Raw genomic sequence first — 18908 nt, forward strand, 5'->3', positions numbered from 1 at the left:
AGCAGGGAGAGCGGCTGGCCGGCGCCTATTGGCCAGCTCCTGGGCGCCGGGGGCGCCGTCTCAAATGAGTCTCGCCCCGCCTACTTCCGCTCGGCTTCCGCCCGCTCTGCCGCGCTGCGCAGGCGCCGCCGGCCCTCAGGCGCCTCTCCTATTGGCGGGCGAGCGGCGCCGGCAGAGGCCGGCGGCGCCTGCGCAGTGGCGGCCCCCGGGACGGAAGCGGCACGAGGGAGGCTGCGGCGCGCGCGTGCCCGACGGCGGTTGAAGCGGGCGGTGGCGACCATGGAGGCCGGCACGAGGCCGGGCCTGCGCATCTGCGAGGGCGACTGCGCCGTGCTCAAGCGGGACGACGTCTTCAAGGCGGTGCCCGTGCTGCGGCGGAGGTGAGGGCGTGAGGGGCCGGACCCACAACTCTTTATCCCGTCTCCCCGCCGCCGCCAGCGCGCGCGGCCTCGCTGCCCCCTCCCCTACCCGCCGCGCGCGTGAGGCGGCCCCAACGGCCGCCGCGCGCCGGCGGCGCCGCCTGAGGGGAGCGGCGTCCCGCCGATCCCGGTCCGCAGCCAGGGGCGTAACGCAGCCGGCGGCTCGGCTGCTGCCGCCCGGAGCTGCCTTCGCGGGTCTCCTATACAAAGTTGGGGGTGCCGCTTATTGACAGGCTTCGTCCTGGCTGGAGGGATCTGACAGGTTCTTTTCGATATCTGCCAAGACCACCAAATTCAGGTGATTATCCTGGTACCCTGCACAGCACGGCTAAGATCGCCTTGTCAGATCCCTTTTCAGTTTTCATGTGACTTAGTTGCAAACCTCTGCCGTAAGGGAAAGAATAAGAAGGTAAAAGAATAAATAATGCCACAGAAAATTAACTTGTGAATTTTTTTTTTTTAATTTTCTACAATCTGATGAGAGTAAGGATGCTGCAAGACAACGTGACAATATTTGGGGTTGGATATTCCGCTCAGAGTAGTCATCAACGTGAAATTCGAGCATCTGTACACAACTTTATCTAAGTTCTTTTCAATAATTTCAAGTTTCTTACAATTTTTGATTGAGCTTTCAAAATCTGGGTTGGCAGGGACTAATAGACTTTAGGTGAGCGAGTAAACTAACATGAGTTTTTTATTTAAGTTTGGTGAATACATGTCTTGAATGAGAAAACTTTTTAATTCTGTTTATTTAAATGTCTTGGATGAGAAAACTTTTTTTATCATGCTTTATTTAAATACTTGATTGCATTTGGGAATACAGATCATGGCATATTTAAAATATATGTATGAATTTCAAACATCAGTCAACTGAGTGCTAGAAACAGCAAAGTACTCAACCTTTTTGCTTAGCCTCAAATTTAGTGATGAGTATAACCAGCCTAAGAGCTTAAATCGATGTCTTGACTCAAATGTGTGTGCGGCACAGATACTGCTACCTGTTTTCATTTGACAAAAATGGTGTTTCCCTGGTCAGCAAAGGAAATCTGTGTAGCTCAGCCTGGAAGGTCAAGGCTTTGTAGGTCCTTTTTTGTTGTTATTTTATTCCTTAGTATCTGTGAAGAAGGAAAAATGTAAACACCCATTAGTGCAATCAAAATTAAAGGGGGGGGTTGTATTAAATACTTCTAGGATTACATTGCTCTTTCTGCTATTTTCTTTTTAATATTCCCTTGGCAATCCTTTTTTTTAAGGAGCTCTGCAAAATATAGATATTTCTAAGTTCATGCTCGTGTTTCTGCAATTATCTGAGTGACTGGCCTAGATTTAATACATTTCAGATTAATTTTATTCCTTAGTTCATTCTGACTTTCTTTGTCGACAGTGGTACTATGTAATTCATGTGCTATATCCTTATGTTTTACTTGTCATTTTAGAACTCTGCGGAAGTGAAAAAAGTATATTTTTCTTATTTTATATTCAATTTAAGTTCTTTCTCTTTGTTCTTTTCCCAGCCAGTTTCAATTTAACATGGATTTGTTGTCAGTAGTTAGCATATCATTTATTATGCTTGCCGTGCTTTCCTTAAGAACGTAGATAGAAATGTCATATATAAAGTTATGGTTTACTTCAACTATTGTTGGGTTTTAAAATCCTGTCACCTAGTCTTTTGGACATAATAAAAATAATACTTTTAATATCATTAACTTCTTTCATTATTTCAGAAAAATTATTTTTGAAAAGCAGTGGTTCTATCTGGATAATGCCATCGGACATATTTATGGAACTACATTTGAAGTAACTAGTGGTGGGAACCTCCAGCCGAAGCAAGAGATGGAAGAGACTACCCCAGGTATTTCAGAGGATTGACTGGTGTTTGGAAAAACTCATGCCAATTTGTTTCTTTGATGCGACCAAAGATGATGGAAAATAAGCTTTCTATTAATCATTTGTTAACTTTCGTTACTTATATTCTTTCTGTCATAAAAGTGCATGGTTTTGTCTTGATCTGCTGTTTTGCTAGTCCTGTGACAAAGAAAAATTTTTAATATGGGAGAAAATTTGAATTTTAGTCTGGGTGAATACATATACTGAGGTCTATTTTACATATTATATTTAACCGTTGCTTAGGCAATATTATGCAAGACCACAAAGCATGTGAGTTTAATCCTGAGAAGTCTGCTTTCTGTGAAACTAGAATCTTATGTTTCTCCAGTTTAAAAAAATATTTAGAGCTAGATTTTACAAATCTATATCCTTTTTCTTTAGAAACAAAAGAAGCAGGTACAGATAATCGTAACATAGTTGACGATGGAAAGTCTCAAAAACTGACTCATGATGACATAAAGGCTTTGAAGGACAAGGGTATTAAAGGACAGGTAACATTAAGGTTTTGGTGTCATTTGTGTGCTACCTTGATGGTTATATTTTAGTTTATGAAATAGGCTATTCTTTTTAATGGTGCATAGACTTCGGTGCTTTTTCTTTGTTCTTCTGCTCAAGTCATGTTTTTCCTAAAGATTTGTTTTTATAAAAATGCAAAGCCTATTTTCAGAGAAAACTTCGTGTAAGGTTGGCAACTTTGTCAATAGAGAGTACAGTACGAATATTTGCTTCGTCAGAAGTCATAACAGACAAAAAGGAATATAAAACAATTGAAAATATAATTCACGTAATCAATTTAATTGGTTTTGTTTGTTTATAAGATTGAAAACAATCATTCTATACTACATTCTATACTACTACTTATTTCTATACTACAGACATACTAAAGTCATATAATAATTATACTATCAGAGCTGTAGAAAGGTATTATGGACAAACACAAAAATGTTAACAGGTAACATTATATAACAAATGTGCTATCAGTCTGCCTCTAGATGGTACCTACCAAACTGTGATGCATGTGTTTTATCTGCATCTCAAAAGTTTAAGAATATTCTCAAGGGACCAATTCTGTTTTGTTAGAGAAGGGTGGTTTTTTACCCCCTACTTTGTTAGCAAGAGGTGAGGCTTTCTTGAATGTTAATAAACCCTTGCAGTAAGTAGCATTCTGCACCTATTATCAGACCAAATTCTCTCTCATCTTTAATTTACCCATTCTAATAAAAGTAAGAAATTGCTCATGCTTACATCAAGTTCATCTCCTGTTTGCATCTTGCTGTTTGCTGCTGCTGTTGAGAGCAGCTGTTCTGCTTTCTGCCTGCTTAATAATGGATGGGTCCAAGCAGAAGTACTTTTTCTGTTTCCATGGTTGAACTGTTCCTGCTATTATCACTTTGAGAAGAATGTACTAATCAGTCTGATAGCTTTGACATTTTCTGTTAGTTCTCATTATCTGTGTCGGAAGATCCCTCTGGCTCTTCTGTTTGTCCTCAGCATGTCTATGCCATACATCTGCTGTATTGTTAATTTAAGTTATTAAAATATCCTACTTTGTTAACAGTGGTTTCTGAACTGTAGCTGTAAATTCATTTCAGACTGTGTTATATTAGCAACAATAGACATTATTCTTCCATGAATGTGTGGTAAAATTTGAGTTAATATTTGTGAATGACGTTGCTTTGTCAATTTAGAGATGACTGTTCTTTGAAATAAAGTAACCTCAGTGTTAATGGGGTTTGATTTGCCATCACCTTCCTAAATCCTTCCCAGGTCCTGAGGAATAGATATGTAGTGTTAGGCTGCAGACTGGGAGTGGCACATACTCCCAGGTACTACGTAATGCCGCAGCTTCCCTTTGGTTCCTTGTACTTGTGCTAAAGAAATATTCCCTGGTTTCTTCAAGGTGAATTTTACTGACAAAAATCCAGGTGCTGTACTCAACTATAAGGCAAAAAAGAAAAGATATGCTGCCCCGCTCTATTAATAATAAATTTTAAGTGTTTGAAAGACCTTAAGAAATAGTGGCCGGAAAAATAGCAACTTTAAGAAATACTTGCATCAATATATTTTGTATCCGGTTCTTAAAGCATAATAGGAGATGCAATATCCACCTCAAAAATACTCCTTTTCTCATTCCCCTCCTCCAATTCCTATTAAGCCAGGTTATACCATTGTTTTTCATACATGTTTAAAAAGAACTTCTGACTTTATCAGTTAAACTACTTTGAGTGCAGCAACAAAAACAGCAGTGTGCAGCATTTGTTCTTTTATTGCAGGCATAGTCACAAAACCTGAGAAATGAAAGCCTTTTTCTGTTGGGGTCTTAATGATCCTTCCAGCTGGAATCTAAGAGTATGAGGAGGAAGAAGAGTTGGATTGACAAAGGGAGTAGATTAGAACAAGGAGATGAGGAGACAAAAACTAGAATTCTGGGGAAAACCTGGGAGCTAGAGAAGGAAGGAGTCAAGAGGAGTATTGTAGGAAATAGTAAATGCTAAGGAGTCTGGCATCAAGCAAGGAGCTAGTACAAGACTAGCACAATTTGGGAGACAAAAGAAATCATGTGAGGTAGGAGAGATGTCTGATAAATAGTCAAGTATAGGGGAAGAACTGGAGCAGACTGGACAAAAAGATGGAAAAAGATGCCTTGGTAGACTGAGATGCTGAAGTCAGATGAAACCCAGAGAGAAAGTGGGAGTTGGATTAAAGTAAATATTACATATGACACTAGATTCCTTGCTTTATTTTTGTCAAATATTTTTGCTTGTGTAGCTTCACACAGGATTTAGTAACTTGTTTGCAGGGCCATACTTTTATGGGAAATGTTAGACTGAGAACTTAGTATATGTCAGTTGTTCCATAATAACTACCCATAAATATAACTGCCTTCATTCCAAACACAGAATAATTAAAAACAGCTAATCACTCGGAGAAAGCAGGATATTGTCCTTCACATTCAGCGTGGGATAAGAATGTGCATATACAGAGGGTTCACTTGCTAATGCTGAAAGGAACAATCCCGCTTTTCCTTCACTTCTGGCCACAAGAGTCTGCCCTTTCTCATGTGTTAGTTCTGGCACTTAGCAAACTTCTTGGTGTGCCAATTTAGCTCACTAAATCAACAGGAAACTTTCAATTTTATTGTATCCTTTTTTGCTTTTCATTTATTTATTTATTTATTTATTGCCTGTTTAGTAATCTGATTTGGCACACTGAACAATCAAAGGAGAACTAGCTCTGGTGCAAGGGAAACCCATCTATGTACAAACGCAGAGTTAAAAACTGGAAATACAGTTGCTCTCAGTTCTGCTTATGACACTTAGGTGTTGGTGCTAGTAACAACAATTTATCATTTATACTAATGTACACAGGAATTGGTATCTCATTGGAATAAAATAGCTACGCCCCCTCCTTCCCCACAAAATACCCCATTTCAAGGATCAACATTTTCAGTTTGTCATTTTTATATTGATATTATATAGTTAAAGAACGCTTTTTAAAAAAAGTATATAATTAAATTCCTTTGCGCAGCCAGGATAGTATCTTGCTTTTCCTATTTACTTTGCTATTAATGTCAGTAGAAGTTAATGGTATATATGCTTCTCTAGTGGAAGAAAATATTTTCAGTGTTGTTTTTCTTTTAATGTACTATACATGAAATGAATGAGAAATAAATACAGGTCGTAATAAAAATAAACTGTCTTTTCCAAGGAAATAGTTCAACAGTTAATAGAGAACAGTACAACATTCCGAGACAAAACAGAATTTGCTCAGGATAAATACATAAAGAAGAAGAAAAAAAAGTAAGTGAATTAAAAATATGGAAAATATTTAGTAGTTCTTTAACTTGTTTAGCTTGAAATAAGAATATTACTATGTGCTTCTTACAGATACGAAGCAGTTATTACAATTGTAAGACCATCTACTCGCATTCTTTCAACAATGTATTATGCAAGAGAGCCTGGAAAAATTAAGTAAGATTTTGGGTTTTTTTTTTTTTCTTCAAATTATAATGGAAAGATATTTTAATAATATATTTCAAAATACCTACATTATACTTGAATATGTAATACTCATCACATTCGTTCTTTTTCCCATTAATGGAAATATTGTAAACTTAATGAAAAATAATGTGATACAAAAAATGAATTGATATGCTATTGCAGTGAACAAGGGGAAAAAAACTCTTTTGCATGCAAGATTTAAGGCTTCTCAAGTTTTTTTTCCTTCTCCTTCCCCATTCTTCTTTGCTTGATTTTGTTTATCTATTAAGAGTAGTTGTAAGTTCTTCAGCCATCACTTAGCCTCTTCAGTGCATGTACAGCAGTCAGCAGAGTTTGATTTTGATTCCTGATTGCAGGTTTTAGGTGCTGTACTGTAAAACAGATGAAAAACACAAAGGATACATTATTGGGTTAGGAAATAAGACTTAAAGACCATTTGTTCTTTACAAAACTAACACGTCATAGAATTTAGAAAAATTTAAAAGAAGTTGAAAAAATATTTTGTCTGATTGGCACAGCATGAGGTGTGCACTTTAGCATCAAACTAATTCATCTCCCACTTTTGCTGTTTTCTCTATAAAATGTAACACCCATCACTTCTAATTTCATGTTTGCTGTGGTTCTAGTGCTTCTTTTTTACCAGATGGTTAACTGTAAATTTCTGCATAGTGACTCTCAAGGCCACTGATGCTGATCCTGAACTACTTCCTGTAATGCAGTCTTTATTGACAGCTTCCTGAGCTGTAATGCACAGTATTTCTAACTCTAAGGAAAACTCATTCGAAATTTCTTAAAACCTTCTTGTGTTCTAGCCATTTGCGATATGACACTCTAGCTCAGATGTTGACTTTAGGAAACATCCATGCTGGCAACAAAATGATTGTAATGGAGACATGTGCGGGCCTTGTGCTGGGTGCTGTGATGGAGCGAATGGGAGGTAAGTAACATGGTAGCTTTAATAATATACAGAATAAGGGTTTATTTGAAACTTGATTTGAAAATAAGTTTATCTGTGATACTTTTAAAAAGAAGTACCTCAAAATAGTTTGTGTTTTTTAAAATCTACTGTCTCCTGCATTCAAACTAATGTTCATATTTCCATAGAGAACAGTGTATTTTGCGCATTTCAGTTACAGTAACTGTAACTTAATTTTTTTTTAATAGTGAAATATAATGTATGTAGATCTATTTTAGTTTCTGTCTTGTGCTAGCATAACAACTTTGTGCTCAGATATGACTATAAGGAGCTTTTATGCAGATTCTTCCCAAGGACTTGTAAGATAGAAGTGCCAGAAAATAGGAATGGTCACACTGTGGTCCAGACAGACAGCAATGTTGAAAGCGTTGTCCTTTATCGTGTCCACTTTATCAGAGATTTAACATCAGCATAGCGTAAATTTTAAAAACAGTACGTGGCATTTTCTTGAGCATATTCTAGTGGAATTTTGGCTTGTTTTTATTTCTCAAACTCAGTAAACTCGTTTCTTTTTAAATTGTTCAAAGGCACTAGAGGTGACTAGACAGAGGTGATTATATTCCACAAGCCTAGGAAGGCAGAAAGTGTGACGTGTGCACCCAGATTTGCTATCTGTTGGCTGAGAAGCACAAAGGCAGTTAAACTGCGAAATGTTTTTGTTCCAGCAAATTCAGGGGATAAGGTTAACGTCTGCTCTGAACAAAATAAGATGCAATTTCAATACAACTATTGAAAAGATCTTTTTAATGTGTTTAAACATATGACATCTTTCCCTGTAGAGGAATAATGTGGATATTGAAGAAACTCTATATCTATTAAAGCTGTTTAATAAATTAGATTTTAGTTTTGATCAAAAGCACGCTATAGTTTTAAGTAACATGTGTTGCAGAAACTCTTTAATTCTTTTAATCTTTAATTCTTTTAATTTAGAAAATTTTTAATTCTAAACTAAATGGGTTTCTCTAATAATTTGTCACTGCTCGCTTGTTCCATTCTAATACTAAATACTTGTTTAATACATGCATAGTCTTTGAGTTACCTTGTCCTTTTGAGCTGCAGTAACTTGTCCTTCCAATAAAGATTTCCACCTTCAGTCAGACCTTAACAGCCTGTTAAATTTGACAAAGGTTGGATTAAGAGCAGACAACTTAGTTTACTCTTCTTAAATGTGTGTTTAATTGCTCCCAGAAGTTCTGGCTTTTTTATGGCTGTAATGTGTTTTTGTTTATTTTGCTATCACAGGCTATGGATCCATTATTCAGATGTATCCAGGAGGGGGACCTGTCAGAGCTGCAACCAGTTGTTTTGGATTTCCAAAACATTTTTTCAATAATCTTCATGAATTTCCTCTCAGCAAAGTAGATAGTCTTCTCTCTGGAACATTTTCCACAGAGACTCTGCCTTCAGAACCTGAAGATAATGCTCTAGTGGAAGAAGAAAGCAATGGATCAATTGATGAGAAGCAGGCTTCTATACAGGAAACAGAAGAGGAATCTACTGAAACAGCTATGGAGAGCAATCAAACAGAAGAGCAAGAAACAATGGACATTAATGCTGAAGATATAGGATTTAAAGAAAACCAAGGAAAAGAAAATAAAGAAAACGTAAGAATTTTTATTACGGCTATTTGAACTTTATAATATACATATACTTAAAATTCTGCTCTCTGAATCAGACATGTTTGAATATAATTTATTTGTGTTTTAAAATGGAACTGTGAAAGTTGTGTTACATTGAGCCATCTGAGGTGCAGAACATGAACGTTCAGTCCATTCAGTAGTAATCCAATATATAACTACCAGTTAAATTGCAAAATACTTACTTTGTTGTTCAAAGGTTCGGGAAAAGCAAAGAAAACAACAGGAGAGAAGGAAAAAGCTAATAGAAACTGCTGCTTTGTTGAGAGAGAAGAATGCTGATGGGTGAGTATATTTGTAGTCAAAAAACTGTTCTGTTTGAATATGCATCTACAGAGAATAACTGTTTGAAACAGCTAAAAGTTTTGTTTAAAAAGTACCCTAATCCTTTCTTCATATTTAATATCAAGTAGTCAACCCAGACATGTACTGCATTCATTGTTTTGTTCTTACCTGGCTGAGACTTCTTTTTGTCATTTAAAGGGTTTGAGATTTTCTAAACTAAAAGTCATAATTTACTAACTAGATATCAGTAAATATCAAAAAACGATCCTATCCAAAAATGAAAAGAATTAGCAGGTAGAAGTTAAGATTAAATGATTTTGGATAAATATCACAGGATTGTAATTGGCAAATAGAATTTGAGGTCGTGAGCTTACTAAATCATAACTACGTTTTTTTTTAGAAACTTGTTTCTTTTTTACACAGGAAAAAATGTTTAACCTCATTTTATCTGTATTAGTGAGGATTGATTGATACCAATGATCAATTTTACATAAGGATTTAATACCAAAATTTTAAGAGTATATTCCTAGAAATTCAGTCCCATAATAGTTTATAGACCCCTTGGTGAGGGTGACTTTTTCATGAAATTCTTAGCAAATGCTGAAGTGATTTGAGTGACTTTTTCATGAAATTCTTAGCAAATGCTGAAGTGATTTGAGTGAATCAAGTAATGTTGATTTATTTAACTTTACATGCTCATTTTTCCTCCTAAGAATATGAGAGGATAGAGACCTGTGCTGTATAGCAAAAAGTATTTTGACACTGTTTAGCTCCCTAGAAATAGAGCTGTTTAGCTTGGGTAAACTTTAATACACGTTTATTAGTTATTCTTCAAAGTTTGTGTATAACTTTTGTTTTTACTGTCAAATGTTAACTAACGCCCATTCATATTTTAGGATATTTCATCTAATATGTTAAAGTGCTAGAATTTGTCTTTTCTATGAAGATTCAGAAACAGGTTGTTCTGTGTCCTCTGAAGCAATGAAATTTGTTAAAGGGGTTTTGTAAGAAGTACTTAAAACCTGTTTGGCAGCAGCAGCAGCATTAATGATGTCTGCAGATGACCATTAAACTGCCTGAATAGTAGTGATAGTGTTTTGTTGTTTTGTTTTTACCACCATCTACTGCAGTCATCGTATTAATTAGTGTTTGTGTATGGTCTGGCAGAGCAAAAATTAATACCTGATTTTACTTGATTCTTCCTGCATTATAAAATAGTATATTCAGTTGTTGCATATATTCCAGTTTGAGGAGGCCTGTTTAGTCTTTTGTTTCTTGTTCGCTTGTTTTCAATCACTTCAGTACTTCTTCCTCTTTTGTCCTTTGTAATACAAGAAAGCTGTAACAAATTATATACTTGAAGGGTCTAGTGAGTTCTCGTTCTAGAAAGTCTTCAGCATGATAGGAGGGAAAGAGAAGCTTGTAGATGCCTGGGGGCAATGTCCCAGATGGCTCAGTTAGGATCACGGTTCTTTAGTCATTTGCCTTTATAGCTCACCATTTGTTTAGATCAAGAACCACGGGGTACATACTGGTGAGCCACCTAAGGCAAAAAAATTGGCATGGAATAAAGAATTGCTTCACACTGATGACTTGGCTGACACATGAATAAAAGCAGGCAAGGAAGTTAGGGTTTTGTTTTGTTTTGCAAGAGAGAAACAGGAAAGGATAAGTAAAAGCTGTTTAACTCTAGAGATGGGGAGAAAGGTTCAAGGCTTATTGTCAGAAGAAAGAAGAAACAGTAGTTAGGTAAAGATATGCACCAAGTTTAGGAGAATAACAGTAATTACTACTGAATGTGGAAAATATATTTTTAATAGGAACTTACGTTTATCCTAACTTTCTGTGCTATTATATGGTAAAAGTGTACTGGAGCTATTTTCCAATTCTATTCATGAAAGTTTCTGCAATTCTGTTCATGAGAGTTAAAGTCTGTTGTAGGTCTTTGAAGGGGGAAAAAGGCAGGCATTCATTAGGAATTTGGATTTTTCTTTTTTTTAAGGAGTAGGCAAAGATAGAGCATTGGATTTTCTGATACAATAAAAGTGGAATTTGGTTTTAAGATACACCATGTGTTCAGAATTAGGCCGCACACCCTCTCTATGTCCTTCCCTGTCCTTCCTGTACCTTCTTCTCCTCTCTCACCCATTACATTAGTTTTAAGACTGGCCAGACTGCCTGCTGACAGCAATATGTGCTGCCATATGAGACAACAGAATTTGATTTTTCAGATTCTCCTTCATCTCTCACTTACCTTCCTGTTGCCTGGCAGAGTTCCTTGCAGTAGCAGTGCAGTGATCCAAGCCCTCTGTAATACAGTTTGGAGTCTTTTGTCTTTAATGTCCACTTGGTTAACTCCAGAACACACATTTATGGAAATCTGGATTTGAAGGATGTCTCTAGCCTGCAAAGCCCTGTCCTGCAGAAAACCAAAATGCAAACAACTGTAGGTAGAATAGTTTTCTTAATCCTTTATCTCTACGGTGTTTAGAAAACAGAACATCAATTTTTACCTCCCTTTTGTTAGGCAAATCTGTCAGTGTCCCCAGTGCTGTACATTCCACTGGAGAACAAATGTTAATGGGTGAGACTTCTCACATAATATCTGTATCCTGGAAAAGTAGTTTAAATAGGCTGTTCTTTCAGCACAGATAGGACTTACTGACTAATTGAATCTGAATTATTCCTTGCAATATAGTTTAGCCATGAAATTTTGGGGGGGTTAAAACTTTAGATATCTGTAGAGAATCTTCAACATCTGTAAGTACAAGTTATATTATGCTATTAAAATGAGGATAAAGGAAGAAAGCAGAGGCCTTCCAGTTGGTAAGGGCATCATTTCTTTTAAATAGCAGTTTGATTTTTAGTCATGCCCACTGAGGGATTGTTTTCTCTTTAAATAAAGTATCTTTATATAAAACTATATACAGTGAAGATTACCTAAGCTTAAATAATCCTGGCTGAGGGTACATTCCAGGGAAAGACTAGCAGTTGTAAAATTTGAAATATATTTGGACAGTGGTCTTAGGGTAGGAAAAGCAGTGTGCAAGTTCTTACGATCATAAGAATTATTGTGGAGCTCAAAACAGCTGAAACGAGTGCTTCTGCAATGTGATTGATATCCTGCTCTTTAGGGAACAAGCTTTTTATCCTCTTAATTATGCAAGTAGGAAATCGTGATTTGTTTTTATATTTTGGGGTTTGCTAGAGCCATAAAAACATAATGATTAGCAACATTCATGCTGTAATTGATGCATTGTGCTAAGTAGGAGGATATGTTACTTGGTGAATGGGTTACAGAAGCAGAAAACTAATGTGCGTGGAATTTCTTTTACAGGTTAATTGTAGCCAGCAAGTTTCATCCCACTCCTTTATTACTTTCTTTATTGGAATTTGTTGCTCCTTCAAGGCCTTTTGTTGTCTATTGCCAGTATAAAGAGGTAAATCAATTATGTTATTCGAGTTGTTATATTTTAAGCTTGAGACCATTTAGCTATATAACCTACTTTTTTTTTTTTTTTAAAGCCATTATTAGAATGTTACACGAAGCTAAGGGAAAGAGGCGGTGTTATTAACCTAAAGCTGTCTGAAACCTGGCTACGAAGCTACCAGGTAAGGATTACAGTAAGTGGCTATCAAAATTGCATGAATATTGGGGAGGGAAATACTGAAAATGGTTCTTTGGGGGTTGATTGAAACTATGTATAAGTTCATGCTTTTTNGGAAGCAATATGAAAATACTCTAAGGAATTTGAATGCTTCACTGCCACACTTTTGAATGAAAAAACTTCATTTTCTTCTTTCAAAACATTTCATTAAAACATTTGCTGAAATACAAAGGCAGCACACTGGCAAATCTAATAATTGTGCTGTTTTGCTGGCTAACCTGAAGTGAGGTACAATCTAATATAGTGCAAGAGAAATGCAGCAAAATATTACAATTGTTTATTAATTCCCAATTGGTCTAATAGCTTAAAATAAAATTGCGTGTCCTGATGTCTAATTTTTTTAGCCTAAAAAGGGTGATGAATTCCATAGTCAGTGTTTTCACATATGTTTCCTGCAACTAGAGTAAGAAGATGATTCAGGTCTTGGGAACTAAACAATGAAAATGTGATGGGGCAGGGGGGAACTCCACAGTGAAGAAAGTCAGTTTGACAAACTTTTGGAAAGGATATTTACAGATGTGAAATACCTCTCAACTATGAAGAAGCAGAATAATCTGTCTGATTTGTGAGCAGCTCATCCCTTCTGAAGAGTTTCTTGCTTTTTATTGACTTTCTTCTCATCCATAGGCTTCTGGAGCCCATAAGGAATTATCATTTGATTACTTATTGTTATGTGTTTTTAATTATTGTTGTTTGTTGATTATCGATTGACTTAAGTCAAAGGGTGCCACAAGTATTGACTCCAAACAACAGTCAACCAAATTGAGAATGATTAGGAGGAGACACAGAGGAAGGTGTTCACCCGTGTTATGCTTGGCAGGGCTTTCTAAGTGAGGTGCAGTGCTTTGCAAATATTAGGACCACCTAGCTAGGAATAACACTGCACCAATCTCCTGGACACATGCAAAATCAGCTTAGATCTTCAATGGCAATCAAGGCAAGGAGGAAGTATAACTGAGGGGAGAGCTTTTACAGAAAAGTATAGCGTAGCTGAAAGTGACGGTTCATTACTATGTCTTACCTTAACAAGTAAAGGTTGTAGTGACAGAACTGGAAACTACTGAATTACTTAATGCTGTTATGTTAGATCAGATGTGGGTTTTTTGCAAAGTACACTAGTTCTGAAGACAGGAACAAATGAGACTTTCAGTTACTAGCTTCAGGTGCCCTAGGTCTTGAATTCACAGTTTTGCTGGAAATGCCATGAAGAAGTCCTCAGTAACACAGTAGCCTGTATTCTTATGTATTTCTATAACTGGTATCTGGTATGCACATACTTTTCCCTTTCAAGACAAATACACTTTTCAAATTTGTTTGTTGTAAGGGCTGGAAAAAAAAAAGGCATCTCATATTGTAACCTTTGCCTAATTACATGATTTGACATGCACATATAGAATGGCTCTTTACAGATAACTTGTTTTTTTGTGTTTTAAAAGGTCTTACCAGATCGAAGCCATCCAAAACTGACAATGAGCGGAGGTGGGGGGTACCTTCTCTCTGGTATTACTGTTGTCTCAGATAAGAGCAAATGTGATTCCAGCAATTTAGAAGCACTGAAGATGGAAGAGCCATCATCTAAAAAACGGAAAGTTCAAGACCTTCACTGTTAACATTTGAAGAATTGATTTGCTTTTCAGATCTCAGGAGTCTTACAATTAGTAAAGTAACTAATGTACTTTCTGTGCTCTTGACAGCACAGAAATAGTACCCGTCATACATCTGTCAGCAGAAGCTGAAGATTTGGGTTGTAGAGAGGATTGGCTCCCTCCCTTTACCAGCTACACGATCAGGAGGAGAAAAACCCTTGGAAGTAAGCCTCTCTCAAACACCACACTGAAAACACACTGACTTCAAAAAGATCTTCTGACAATCATGCTGAGAAGGTAACCTGGCGATGAGATAAAGGATCAATGAAACCAGTCTTTGTGTTTGTTGCCAGAAGCGGAGATGAAGAAGTAGTTTTCAAAAAGGTTGAGTCTGAATCAACACATCTCACTTAGCTTCCTGTTTTGTCAGACCAGCATCAAGGTAAAATATTCTGTATAGTGATCTGCTCCCTGTTCAGATACAGAACCCTGCTATGTTCAGTAATTACCTTAATGAAGTAGAATAAACAGCAAAAATCATACATTTCTCTTTCCAACAGAAAAACAAAAAAGAATATTAAAATCAGAACTTTACAGCATGACCCTATGTTTCCTGAAATAAATACAGAAGAGAAAGTGTATGTTTGTAAATTAAAATACTAAATATTTAAACAGTGTCTCTACTGGTATTGCCTGTCCTTTTGCTGAGAGTTGTTTTGTTTTTAAGATAAATTTAAAAATTTTTGAAAATTGCTATATGCATATATATTTATTTTACTGTTTTATCTTTCATGAAGTGTAGCTTTTTTATTAATTTTTTTAAACTTTGCATTTGCCATTTCAATTAAACTGCAGGATATTTTCCCTAATGAGAATTTTTTTTTCTTACTTTTTCCTTTTTTGGGAAATAAAACAGTCTATCAGAGGCCTTGGGAGGAGAATACCCTTCCCCGTACGAGAGAACCCTTGGCTGGGGGCCCCTATGGGAGCTCCGAGAGGACTTAGCATCCATTCTTGAGCTTTTCTCCTCCATTGGAATCTGGACCATTGGGATCAAGTAATTAGATTTCATAAAACTGTAAAATGCTGTATATTGATACAAATAATGCTCTTGTAGGACACTATTAGCTCCAAATAAAACTGGTTACATTTTGTGTAAAGAAGCAGTTATATAGACTTAAGTAAACAGTTATGGGAGATATTTGAGTTTTTGTCTAATTTTAATCTTTTCTAATTTTTGTAACCTTCTAATCACTTTTCTATTTTCATGAAAAGATTTTCTTCTATTATTATGTGGAAAACACATGTGGAGAGGTTATAGTTTTTACCACCTCTTCTGTATTCTGCCAGTCACGTGCATAAAGTGATCTGCAAAATATGTTTTGCCACAATCAACAAACAATGTTTTGTCACAAATCACACTTGAGGAATAGAAATCTGATGTGTGGCTTTTACTAATGGAGTTTAAAAAAAAATTGCAGTATTTCCCAGCTTCTTTATGTCTGCACATGCATACTGAAACTGGGACTTTCAAAGCAGCCAAAACCCGTTATGTGATGGAATTCTGAGACAACCTAGATTGGAGCGATGGATAGGAGGCTGGAAGTTGGTGAAAGGCAAGAAAATTAAGAAATCAGTATAAGCCAGGAGACTAAACTGAGGCAGAAGATAACTTCTTTTTCAGTATTGCTTACCTGTAAAGCAAACATAGGTACTTCTCTGCCATTTCATTGAGCTGGCAGGTACTGGATGTCGTATTTACAGCACTAGAAAGGTGTAAAAACTTGCACAGTGTTAGGGTAAGCAACTAACTATATGTTTGGAAATAATCCCACTTCTTGTCATGTATGTTTATTAACCTAAGAAAAATTCCTTTGGATGTTTTGTTTGTATAATAAGAAAAGCAGCCTCAGAAAACAAACAGTGTTGGAACCCTGAAATTTATTTTAAACCAAAGCTAAACTGGCTTAATTTCACTTATATTAACACTAGTAGTCTTTCAGTATTGAATCTTGTCCCCTATTCTTAAAATGTGGCATAATGCTTCTACCAATGAAAAATAGTAAGAAACCAAATATAGAGCAATTCATATAAAATATTTCAAGCTGGTAATGTATCATAACATGATGAAACAACATATTTTATAGATAATGGTGAGAGAGTGCGTCTTGATGTAACATAGCTTCTATTTTAATTAAAGCACATGAATAAGTTACAATGATATCCTGAAGACTATAATGGAGAGGGAAACGATGAAATGCAAGTTAGTTATGCATAGGGGGTCTTACATTTCTACAAGTAAAAAAAATAGGGGAAATCTAGGGAAAAAAAGAAAAGAAATAGTGTGCATCATGCAAGGCTTCCTCTAGTGATTGGTGGGATCCAGCCCCATCAGCCACCTGAAATTCGCCAGCATCAGATTCTAGAATACACTGAGGATGCTTAGCAGGGTTCAGACCTGGTCTGGACTTAAGAAACAATTAGGGAGTTGTTTTTTATTCCTATCTTTAGTCCCAAAACAAAACATACAATTGCTTTTGCCATGCAAATTTGCTGAAAGTATGAGCCTCTGGAACAAGTAAGAAGAAATAAGTAGTTATCAAGTATTCCATTCCTGTATTTCACTAAAGCTGCACATTGAATTTACAAGTAGCCAGGGATGCATGAGTCAGAAGCCAAAAATACTATTTCTGCTTCATTTTCTGGAACAAGGTTATGCAGCTTATACTCTAAGACTTTGTTTAAATTGTACTATCCAGCTTCAAAGACAAAAGCATCTGATATGCCTTGAAAAAAAATGCAGATTAATGTAGATGTTATTGGAGGGCTGCTAAAAATGGACCTGGCACGGCATGCTGTTGAAACAGCTAGTCTTATCCCAGCACTGACAGTGTCAGCCCCACAGAATAATGAAAGCAGAACAGAGAAGGATAATAGACAAAAGCTATCACAAAGCTCTTGGCATCCCATTGAATGGTATCCTAGCAGAAAGTGGTTCTATTTTGATAATTTACCCCAAAATATTAGCCCCTGACTTCAACTGTACCAGCACTGACTGCAAAGAAAGTTCTATTTTGCTAAGAGCTAATGGCACAGTTGCTTCAGAGCTGCCGAGGTTAAAATTGCAACTGAGTATGTGCTGTAAGTCAAAGATGCAGGCAAAGGGCTCAGATGTTTCAGACCCAAAACGATGATGCAGCTGATAAGTGGTTTTAATACAGTCTTTCAAGGCATATGCTTTTAAGCAAAATATTATTGACTCATGAGTGTATATTTGCATAAGCTGAGCTTCTTTAATATTCATTGCTACAATTACATACTTGAACCATTTTAAAAAGTGGGCTTTTATTTTCTGTGCTACAACTAAACTGTTTCTAGGTGTTTGCTTTCTCACAGACATGCTTTCTCTCATATACCAGCTGGAGAAATAAAAATTACATCATGCTGCAATACTTACTTAATGTAATGTACAATGTTGTAAATTTTATGACGGAGAGTCTCAGAATTTGAAGGTAGTAAAAAAAGTATTTTTCCAGCTGGGACATGTTCTTTCTTTCATTACTGTGATCCTGGTCCTACTGGTCAACATTTCTGTGATTTCTGTCAACTTCTGAGAGCCAGGATTTTTGGTCCTCGTATACCTTAAACAAGATGAAATCTTTGAATGTTACCATACTCCCTAGGCATAGACATGCTCTGACTGTTCAAGGATCAGCATCTCACAGAGTATTTTCATGTGGAATTGCTCTGCAGTTAATCAAAGAGTATATTTGTGTTTTAATGATCAGGTGGATTAAATGGGTTAAGCTGGGATGATAGATGTTGCATATTTAATGCTACTGTGACTCAGTTGAGTTCCATATATCGTACCTCTCTCTTGTGGGTGTTAATACAAGGAACTGAAGACATTGTCATGGCAGAAAGAAACTGGGTAAGTTAAGTTAAATTGAACCCCAGATATTTGGAATAATTGAAACTAATTATGGGATAATTTTTCTTTACTGCTGTGTAGTGCCATAAGATTTCCCAACGGCTGCTTCCACAGACCACTAACCACTCTCTTACTGCACAGAGCCCATCCCAGCCTCAGCTCATTGTTTGCTGAGAAACTTGGCTTGTGTAAAACTTGCATTGCTCTAATGCAGCACACAGGCTCTATAACCCTACTGTCACTACCTGCTTGCCTGAAGTAAGCTAAAAGAACGTTAGCAAAGCACCTGTTCACTAGGTGATTAAATTAATGGCACTACTTAATTTGAATGAGTGGCATAACCAGTCATCAGCTACATAACGCATTAATTCTGAAGCACTACCTATTTTCCAAATTAACCAACATCCATTTAGTGATGCAACCTCTTTGCTGCTTTAATGACTAATTTCCAGAACTAAATAATTCACAGGGCATTTCTGAGTTATTAGAGCAAATTATCAGGATTCTTACTTACCTTC

General features: G+C 36.6%; 1 protein-coding gene across 3 annotated transcripts; it reads left to right on the forward strand.

Moving 5' to 3' along the window:
• Positions 1 to 190: 190 nt before the first annotated feature.
• Positions 191 to 17909, forward strand: TRMT6 (tRNA methyltransferase 6). Of its 3 annotated transcripts, XR_003255912.1 has the most exons (12): positions 191 to 380; positions 2144 to 2271; positions 2688 to 2797; positions 6015 to 6106; positions 6194 to 6277; positions 7120 to 7244; positions 8526 to 8887; positions 9120 to 9205; positions 12543 to 12645; positions 12731 to 12817; positions 14310 to 14901; positions 15376 to 17909. XR_003255912.1 is itself a non-coding variant. In XM_026080747.1 (11 exons), the coding sequence occupies exons 1-11, from the start codon at positions 280 to 282 to the stop codon at positions 14481 to 14483; spliced, it is 1452 nt and encodes a 483-aa protein (XP_025936532.1). In that variant the 5' UTR covers positions 191 to 279; the 3' UTR covers positions 14484 to 15131. The 3 variants fall into 3 exon arrangements, 2 of the variants coding, with proteins under 2 accessions (XP_025936532.1, XP_025936534.1); XM_026080747.1 differs by lacking the exon at positions 15376 to 17909 and having other exon boundaries at positions 14310 to 15131; XM_026080749.1 differs by lacking the exons at positions 191 to 380; positions 2688 to 2797; positions 15376 to 17909 and having other exon boundaries at positions 2169 to 2271; positions 14310 to 15131.
• The last annotated feature ends 999 nt before the right edge of the window (positions 17910 to 18908 follow it).

This window comes from Apteryx rowi, unplaced genomic scaffold, assembly GCF_003343035.1.
Source record: "Apteryx rowi isolate R43461 unplaced genomic scaffold, aptRow1 scaffold_53, whole genome shotgun sequence".
Taxonomy (NCBI): Eukaryota; Metazoa; Chordata; class Aves; order Apterygiformes; family Apterygidae; genus Apteryx; species Apteryx rowi.

Coding starts and splice junctions, on each gene's coding strand:
- TRMT6 (XM_026080747.1), top strand. CDS start 280: ATGGAGGCCGGCACGAGGCCGGGCCTGCGCATCTGCGAGGGCGACTGC. Junction 2,272..2,687: donor GATGGAAGAGACTACCCCAG/GTATTTCAGAGG, acceptor CTTTTTCTTTAG/AAACAAAAGAAGCAGGTACA. Junction 12,818..14,309: donor CCTGGCTACGAAGCTACCAG/GTAAGGATTACA, acceptor GTGTTTTAAAAG/GTCTTACCAGATCGAAGCCA.